Genomic DNA, 10,062 nt, shown 5'->3' on the forward strand with positions numbered 1-10,062 from the left:
GTTTCTTGCACACATGGCTTCTATTCACTCAGGTGAGAGCAGCTGATCCTCCCTGCAGCATCCAAGGATTGCCCAATCCTCCTCAACTCAGTAAAGATGGGGATATACTGATTGGTGGAATCTTCAATTTTCACAGCAAATGGGAGCAGCCAGCACGAACATTTACTTCGGGGCCCAAGAAAGGAGAATGCATTCGTTCAAGGTTAGAGAGTAGTAGGATAGGGCATAAGGATAATTTCAATAGAAATGAGATTTTATCAAATACATATTCCAAAATAATTCTTGTAGTTAATTTTAAAAAGCTTATTCTGAATTACATTGTGATTTATGTTGTTTTCCAAAGTTTGGCCCTGAAATCATATCAAAGTGCACAAGCTATGATATTTACAATTGAAGAAATCAACAATAGAAGTGATATTCTTCCTGGCATCAATTTGGGTTATAAAATCTATGATACATGTGGAACATCTGAATTGGCCACAAGAGCTGCCTTGTCTTTAATCAATGGTCATGGAGAAAATACAACTTCAGTGCACTGCTCCAAACCTGACACTGTACAAGCAATTATAGGACATTCTGCATCTACCCCAACTATTGCCATCTCTACTACAGTGGGACCTTTGCAGATTCCTGTGGTAAATCTTAATTTCAAATTATAAAAATGATTTAAACTGAAATTGGTCTTGCATTGCATGTTATGTAGGCAATTTTAATTTTAATTAAATGAAAAGAAAACATACCAAGTTGTATTATCTACAGTTCATATTTAAACCAAATACATTTATTACAGGTTAGTCACATTGCATCATGTGCATGCCTAAGTGACAAAAAAACACACCCATCATTCTTCAGAACCGTTCCCAGTGATTACTATCAGAGCAAAGCTTTGGCAAAGCTCGTCAAACATTTTGGATGGACCTGGGTGGGGGCCTTGTGCAGTGATAATGACTATGGGAATAATGGCATAAGTGCATTTATCAGCGCTGCCAAAGAAGAGGGAATCTGTATTGAATATTTCAAAGCATTTATTAAGACAGATTCCAGAGGAAAACTTCTCAACATGGTTGAAATGATCAAGGCTTCAACCTCCAAAGTGATTGTAGCTTTTGTTGCATACTCTGACTTTGCTTTTCTTCTGAGGGAAATGGTCTTGCAGAACATGACTGGGTTTCAGTGGATTGGAAGTGAGTCTTGGATCACTGATGTAAACACTGCCAATGCTGAATGGCAACATATTCTGAAGGGGTCTGTGGGTTTTTCTATCCCAAATGTTAAAATCAATGGCCTGGGGTCATTTTTGGCTAAGCTTAAACCATATTATGATGAAGGTATTTACAAAGAGGTATGGGAGACCATATTTCAATGTAAATTTGTAACACAAGAAAACACTGAGATGAAACAACTGTGCAACAGCAATGAAATCCTTGCTCAAGTTCAAAACAGTAGTACAGATGTTACAGACTTACGAATTACAAATAATGTTTATAAGGCTGTGTATGCTGTGGCTTATGCCCTACATAACAGTTATGGCTGTATAGAGAGGGACAATGGACAAGAAGTTGCTATTGCATGTACAAAATTAGCAGATTACCAGCAACCCTGGAAGGTAAATGCAATAAATAAGACTTCAGAAAAATGTGTACATATGTGCTTAACTAAAAAGTATGCAACACTTCCTTTAGATAGTGAACGAGTTGAAGAAAATCCGTTTCACGACTACAACAGGAGAAGATGTATTCTTTGATGAGAATGGAGACCCAGCAGCGCGTTATGATGTGATGAACTGGCAGCAAGGTAGCGATGGGAAAACAGTATTTGTTAAAGTGGGCTTCTATGATGCTTCTCTGCAAACACACCTTCAGCTCTCAATTAACAACAACAGTATAGTCTGGGCCCACAACAAAGCAGAAGTAAATAAAAATATATATGCCATTATAAAATGTTCATATAAATGTTGTATTGTATATTCATGAATACATCATTTTATTATTAAATATAAGAAATAATGTTTTTCAGGAAATAATAAATATATGCTCTTTGTAATGTTTTGCAGGTGCCAGTCTCTGTTTGTAGTCCTAGTTGTCCCCCAGGTACCAGGAAGGCTGTACAGAAAGGAAAGCCAATTTGCTGCTTTGACTGTATACCATGTGCAGAGGGAGAAATCAGTAATATAACAGGTATAATTTATAGTATATTTGTTTAATAAAGCACAAATTAACAGAAAGATAAACTGCAGTATGCATGGAAAATTGATATTCACCTTCTCTTCTTTAGATGCTATATCTTGCATCAAGTGTCCACCTGAACTGTGGTCGAATGAGAAGAGAGATAACTGTGTCTTAAAGCTTGTGGAATTCCTGTCATATGAGGAGATAATGGGAATCATTCTTGTATCATTTTCTTTGTTAGGCATTTTGTTCACTATCTGTATTGCTGTAACTTTCTTCAAACACAAGGACACACCAATTGTTAGAGCAAACAACTCTGAGCTGAGCTTCTTGCTGCTCTTTTCTCTGACTCTGTGTTTCCTCTGTTCAGTCACATTCATTGGTCAGCCCTCTGATTGGTCCTGTATGCTGCGCCACACAGCGTTTGGAATCACCTTTGTCCTCTGTATCTCCTGTGTTCTGGGAAAAACTGTAGTGGTGTTAATGGCCTTCAGGGCTACACTTCCAGGCAGTAATGTCATGAAATGGTTTGGGCCTCTACAGCAGAGACTCAGTGTACTTGCCTTCACTCTTGTACAGGTCATTATTTGTGTACTTTGGTTAACAATATCTCCTCCTTTCCCCTATAAAAATATGAGCTACTACAAGGAAAAGATTATATTAGAATGTCATGTAGGCTCAGATATAGGTTTCTGGGCTGTTCTGGGTTATATAGGACTTTTGGCTCTTTTGTGTTTTATCTTGGCTTTTCTGGCCCGGAAGTTGCCTGACAATTTCAATGAAGCCAAATTCATCACATTCAGCATACTGATATTCTGTGCAGTTTGGATCACATTTATTCCTGCTTATGTCAGCTCTCCTGGAAAATTCACTGTAGCTGTAGAGATATTTGCTATTTTAGCATCAAGCTTTGGTTTACTATTCTGCATATTTGTTCCAAAGTGTTATATAATCATACTGAAACCAGAAAAGAATACAAAGAAGGAAATGATGGCTAAAGCATCTGTAAAATGACTTTAGCTGTCCAGATCTTCACCAACACAAATCTGATAAAATTAAGTAAAATATGTAAAGAATATATACTAATATCAATGAAAGCTTTAAAAATAGTTTAGTCTAAAGATGTATAACTTCAGTAACTGTGGTACATAAGCTGGAATATTTTAAATTAACTTTGCTGAACCATTTATTTCTAGCTACCAGTTAGTGCCAGACATATGGTGACAATCAATGCATGTTTTCACATATTTTGTGGCTGTTTTCCCTCAAAAATATTATCTGAAAAAATAGTAGTTTGTTTTTACTAATTTGCGCAATAGAATATGTCTTAAGAAACACCTTACAAACAATTCTCAGTTCAATGTCAAATGCTTTTAATCAATAAAAGTAAATGTATCTAAGCAGTATAAGTATAAGGGACTGTTTTTCTATCCGTGTGGTATAACATTAAGGTATGTAAAATTGGCAAAATGCAATTTATCTGTGACAAACTGAGCAGGTTAACTTTGTCAAATAATATTCCCCCAAATCAGATTTTTCATTTAGCATTAAATTGCAGCAATAGCCTGAAATAAATTAGCACAAATTCAATTACTCCTTAGTTAATTTATCTTTTTACACGTCTTCCAAACAATTCCCAGACTATACTATGAGCACCTGTTCAGCATGTTCAGCACTTTTTAAGATTTGAATAGAATTTAAAGAGCCAATATGATTAACAACTAAATAGCATTGACATATGTAATATGTCAGTGCAGAAGGAAGGACATTATTATCTTTTTCATCATACATTTCAAGCAAAAACAGTGGATGCTCCTAAGCACTTCAAATGTGATAATACCTTTGTACTGATTGCCTGTGATTCATACAAGAGAGAGTTACTGTACAGGACTGCAGAGATAATGTGACTTTTCCTTTTCCCAGTGGTGTGCAAAATAGCCATTTTATGCTCAGGCCCTTCCATGGCATGGATTGTGACATTTAGCATGACAGAATTACCATAATACATAAACATAGATACTTTTTAATGTATCTATGTTTTAAAATTTGATATCCTGTCATGCTAATTGTCCTAATGGGGCATGCCCTATGGAGCATGTCCTACTCAGTCCATCATTTCAAAACAACTCTGAGTCCAGCTCTGAAATGCATCAAAGGAATTATGCAAAATGCAAATTAATGAGCTTGCAGATATGCATAAGTAATCACTACACCTTGATGTCTTGGTATTGTGGTATGTAAAATGGATTATATAAAAGCTTAAAGTTCTAAGTGGTTTGGGAGGGACAAGAATGAGTTTCTTGCACACATGGCTTCTATTCACTCAGGTGAGAGCAGCTGATCCTCCCTGCAGCATCCAAGGACTGCCCAATCCTCCCCAACTTAGTAAAGATGGGGATATACTGATTGGTGGGATTTTTTCCTTCCACAACAAATGGGAGCAGCCAGCACAAACATTTACCACAGGGCCTAAGAAAGGAGAATGCATAAGGTGAGTGGGCATAAGGACAATTTCAAAATGAATGAGGTTGTGTTAAAAGCATATTCCTTAATTATTTGCATTATACATTCCACAAGTTATTTTTATTTATATTGTGATTTTGTTCCAAAGTTTGAACCTTAGAGAATTTCAAAGTGCACAAACAATGATGTTTGCAATTGAAGAAATCAACAACAGAAGTGATATTCTGCCTGGCATCAATTTAGGTTATAAAATCTATGATGCATGTGCAACAGTTGAATTGACCACAAGAGCTGCTTTGTCCTTAGTCAGTGGTCATGGAGAAAATACAACTTCAGTGCACTGCTCCAAACCTGACACTGTTCAAGCAATTATAGGGCAAACATCATCTAGTCCCACTATTGCCATCTCTACTACAGTGGGACCTTTGAAGATTCCTGTGGTAAATCCTATGTCTAATTTAAAATTACAGTCATGTATTAAATGGAAATTACACTTGCATGTCCGCATTTCATTGCCTTGTACATGTGTAATGAAAATAAAATGAAATCTAATCTAGGCAGTTTGTATTGATTCTCATGAAATGAAAACCTAGGGAGTTGTATTATGTACAGTTTATATTTCAACCAATGACCTTTATTACAGGTTAGTCACTTTGCAACATGTGCATGTCTAAGTGACAGAAAAAAACACCCATCTTTCTTCAGAACAATTCCCAGTGATTATTTCCAAAGCAGAGCTTTGGCAAAGCTCGTCAAACATTTTGGATGGACCTGGGTGGGGGCCTTGTGCAGTGATAATGACTATGGGAATAATGGCATAAGTGCATTTATCAGTGCTGCCAAAGAAGAGGGAATCTGTATTGAATATTCCAAAGCATTTTTTAAGACAGACTCCAGAGACAAAATTTTGAAAATAATTGAGATTATCAAGGCTTCAACTTCCAAAGTGATTGTAGCTTTTGTTGCAAACTCCGACTTTGGTTTTCTTCTAAAGGAAATGGTCTCGCAGAACATGACTGGGTTTCAGTGGATTGGAAGTGAGTCCTGGATCTCCGATGTGAACACTGCCAATGCTGAATGGAAACATATTCTGAAAGGGGCTGTGGGTTTTGCTATCCCAAAAGCCAGTATCGATGGCCTAGGGTCATTTCTTACTAAGCTTAATCAAGTTACTGATGTTAGTCTTTACAAGGAGGTTTTTGAGACCATATTTCAATGTAAATTTCTAACACAAGAAAACGTTGAAATGAAACAGTTGTGCAAAGGCAATGAAAGCCTCACTCAAGTTCAAAACAGTAGTACAGATGTTACAGACTTACGAATTGCAAATAATGTTTATAAGGCTGTGTATGCTGTGGCTTATGCCCTACATAATAGTTATGGCTGTACAGAAAGGGTTAATAGACAAGAAGGTGCTATTACATGTACAAAATTAGCAGATTACCAGCAACCCTGGAAGGTAAGTACAACAAAATAGATTCATGAAAAATATGTATGTATTTATATTTATAACTGAGTATGCAACACTTTCTTTAGATAGTGAATGAGTTGAAAAAAATCAGTTTCACGACTACAACAGGAGAGGATGTTTTCTTTGATGAGAATGGAGACCCAGCAGCACGTTATGAAGTGCTAAACTGGCAGCAAGGTAAAGATGGTAAAACAGTATTTATTAAAGTGGGCTTCTATGATGCCTCTCTGCAAACACACCTTCAGCTGTTGTTTAACAACAACACTATAGTCTGGGCCCACCATAAACCACAGGTAAATAACAGTTATATAAATGATAATAATGATGTGTACAATAATAATGTTAGAGACGTATTATTAAAAGTACACTATAAAAATGATTTTCAGGTGCCAGTTTCTGTGTGCAGTAACAGTTGTACCCAGGGCTTCAGGAAGGCTGTGCAGAAAGGAAGGCCAATCTGCTGCTTTGATTGTATACCATGTGCAGATGGGGAAATCAGTAACATAACAGGTATAATTTTAAAGTTTTTCATGTCAGTGATGTAGACAAGTCATTGTATGATTTAAATTTGTATTAGACTATTAAACAAACAAGAAAAAATAATTAACTTCAGTGATTGTATTTTTCTTTAGATTCTATATCCTGCATCAAGTGCCCTCCTGAACTGTGGTCTAATGAGAAGAGAGATAACTGTGTCTTAAAGTTGGTGGAATTTCTGTCATTTGAGGAAATAATGGGAATCATTCTTGTATCATTTTCTTTGTTAGGAGTTTTGTTCACTATCTGTGTTGCTGTAATTTTCTTTAAACACAAGGACACACCAATTGTTAGAGCAAATAATTCTGAACTGAGCTTCTTGCTGCTCTTTTCTCTGACTCTGTGTTTCCTCTGTTCACTTACTTTCATTGGTCGGCCCTCTCAGTGGTCCTGTATACTGCGCCACACAGCGTTTGGGATCACCTTTGTCCTCTGTATCTCCTGTGTTCTGGGGAAAACTGTAGTGGTGTTAATGGCCTTCAGGGCTACACTTCCAGGCAGTAATGTCATGAAATGGTTTGGGCCTCTACAGCAGAGACTCAGTGTACTTGCCTTCACTCTTGTGCAGGTCATTATTTGTGTAGTTTGGTTAACAATATCTCCTCCTTTTCCCTACAAAAATATGAACTACTACAAGGAAAAGATTATATTAGAATGTCATGTAGGCTCAGTTATAGGTTTCTGGGCTGTACTGGGATATATAGGACTTTTGGCTCTTTTATGTTTTATCTTGGCTTTTCTGGCCCGGAAGTTGCCTGACAATTTCAATGAAGCCAAATTCATCACATTCAGCATACTTATATTCTGTGCAGTTTGGATCACATTTATTCCTGCTTATGTCAGCTCACCTGGAAAATTCACTGTAGCTGTAGAGATATTTGCTATTTTAGCATCAAGCTTTGGTTTGCTATTCTGCATATTTGTTCCAAAATGTTATATAATAATACTGAAACCAGAAAAGAATACAAAGAAGCAAATGATGGCAAAATGATGGTCTGTGAAATATATTCAGCTGTCTACGTATATATTCAATACTAAGATCTGTTCAAATAAACTAACATATGTAAACAACATGTGCTAATCTAAATGAAAGCTTTAAAAACATTTTGGAATAAATTGATATTTTATCTGACTTTAGTACTACATGTATATAGTTAGTAGTTAGTGAAAGAATTATGGTGACAATCAATGTATGTTTTCACATATTTTTGGGCTGTTTTCTCTCAAAAGTTTAATTTCTTTCAATATTTTTTCTTTATCTGTGCAATAAAATCACACACTGATCACACATTTCTGAGTGCAATGTCAAAGACCTGTTATCAATAAAAATAAACATACCCAAGCAGTGTACGGGACTGTTTTCTATCCTTGTGGTGTAACATTATGGTAAGGAAAACTGGCAAAATGTTAAATATCTCAAACTAAGCAGGTTGACTGTCCAAAAATATTTCCCAAAATCAGATTTTTCTTTTTAGCATTTAATTTCAGCTGTAGCCTGTACACTCCTCACAGTTTTTTTAAATATTGTTTTATATCTTTTTATGCAACAACACTGAAGAAAGGATACCTTCCTACTATGTAATGTAGTGAGTGTACCGCTTGTATAATGGCATTCACTAAATTCCAAGGGTTTCGTTTCTGGAGTTCTTGGGGGAAATATGAGCATACCTACGATGGATAATGAAGGACAAAACAGTCATGCAGGTAGATTTTATATCTACTATGCTTTATTATCTTACAGTTAAGCTACTTTCAAAAACAAATAAACAACCAAAAACTACGGTTTGGGTTAGATTATCAAATAGGTCATGCCTTCCCAATGACGTAATATCTGTTACGCTGTTCTGAAATCCCTGGAAAAAAGTGCATCCCCTTATATAACAGTGTACATTTGCTGTCCCCTCAAAATAACTCAACACACAGTCATTAATGTCTAAACCGCTGGCCACAAAAGTAAGTACACTCATAAGTGAAAATGTCCAAATTGGACCCAAAGTGTCAATATTTTGTGTGGCCACCATTATTTTCCAGCACTGCCTTAAACCTCTTTGGCATGGAGTTCACCAGAGCCTCACAGGTTGCCACTGGAGGCCTCTTACACATTTGAGAGCTGGTGGATGTTACAGACCTTGTACGCCTCCACCTTCCACTTAGGTGCTCTACAGATTCTCAATAGGGTTTCGGTCTGGAGACATGCTTGGCCAGTCCATCACCATTACCCTCAGCTTCTTAAGCAAGGCAGCGGTCATCTGGAGGTGTGTTTGGGTTAATTATTATGTTCGAATACTGCCCCTTGCCCAGTCTGTGAAAAGAGGGGATCATGCTCTGCTTCGGTATGTCACAGTACATGTTGGCATTCATGGTTCCCCTCAATGAACTGTAGCTCCCCAGTGCTGGCAGCACTCATGCAGCCCCAGACCATGACATTCCCACCATGATGCTTGACTGTAGGCAATACACACTTGTCTTTGTACTCCTCACCTGGTTGCCGCCACACATGCTTGACACACCTGAACATGGTTCCAGTATTCCAAGTCCTTGGTCTGCTTTTCTTCAGCAAACTGTTTGCAGGCTTTTTTGTGCATTATCTTTAGAAGAGGCTTTCCTCTGGGAATACAGACATGCAGACCAATTTGATGCAGTGTGCAGCGTATGGTCTTAGCACCTAACGGCTGACCCCCACTCCTTTAACCTCTTCAGCAATGCTGGCAGCATTCATACATCTATTTCCCAAACACAACCTCTGGATGTGACGTGGACCACGTGCACTCAACTTCTTTTGTTGACCATGGTGAGTCCTGTTCTGAGTGGAACCTGTCCTGTTAAACTGCTGTATGGTCTTGGTCCCCAATGCTGTAGCTTAGTTTCATGGTCTTGGCAATCTTCTTATAGCCTACACCATATTTATGTAAAGAAACAAATCTTTTTTTTCAGATCCTCAGAGCGTTCTTTGCCTTGAGGTGCCATGGTGCTTACAGTGGCCAGTATGATAGTAATAGTGAGAGCACCAAAATTAACACACCTACTCCCCATTCACACCTGAGACCTTGTAACATTAATGAGTCACATGACACCGGGGATAGAAAATGGCTAGTTGGGCCCAATTTGTACATTTTCACTTATTGGTGTACTCACTTTTCTGGCCAGCGGTTTAGACATTAATGGCTGTGCTTATGAATAATAAATGTGATGTTAGATGTATGTAAAATATACAGTATCTCACAGAAGTGAGTACACCCCCACATCTGTGAGATACTGTATATTTTACATACATTTAACATTACATTTATTATTCATAAGTGCCTTCTGAACATTTTTACAACCATACTATGAGCACCTGTTCAGCAGGTCAAGCAAATTTAACACTGTAAGATGTGAATAGGGACTATAAGTAACAAATTTGATTAACAAATGTATAAAATG

The 10,062-nt window shown here is 37.2% G+C and overlaps 2 protein-coding genes across 2 annotated transcripts; both read left to right on the forward strand.

Annotated features, from left to right (window-relative positions):
- The first annotated feature begins 362 nt into the window (after positions 1-362).
- Positions 363-3,182, forward strand: LOC113652656 (extracellular calcium-sensing receptor-like). Its single transcript, XM_027161868.2, has 5 exons — positions 363-635; positions 791-1,606; positions 1,683-1,910; positions 2,054-2,177; positions 2,275-3,182. Exons 1-5 carry the CDS (start codon positions 378-380, stop codon positions 3,180-3,182), a joined length of 2,334 nt encoding a protein of 777 aa, XP_027017669.2. The 5' UTR covers positions 363-377.
- A 1,408-nt stretch (positions 3,183-4,590) lies between these two features.
- LOC113652649 (extracellular calcium-sensing receptor-like) lies at positions 4,591-7,630 on the forward strand. The gene is made up of 5 exons (XM_047822546.1): positions 4,591-5,071; positions 5,275-6,090; positions 6,168-6,395; positions 6,489-6,612; positions 6,735-7,630. Exons 1-5 carry the CDS (start codon positions 4,814-4,816, stop codon positions 7,628-7,630), a joined length of 2,322 nt encoding a protein of 773 aa, XP_047678502.1. The 5' UTR covers positions 4,591-4,813.
- Positions 7,631-10,062: the final 2,432 nt, after the last annotated feature.

Source organism: Tachysurus fulvidraco, chromosome 13, assembly GCF_022655615.1.
Source record: "Tachysurus fulvidraco isolate hzauxx_2018 chromosome 13, HZAU_PFXX_2.0, whole genome shotgun sequence".
Classification (NCBI taxonomy): Eukaryota; Metazoa; Chordata; class Actinopteri; order Siluriformes; family Bagridae; genus Tachysurus; species Tachysurus fulvidraco.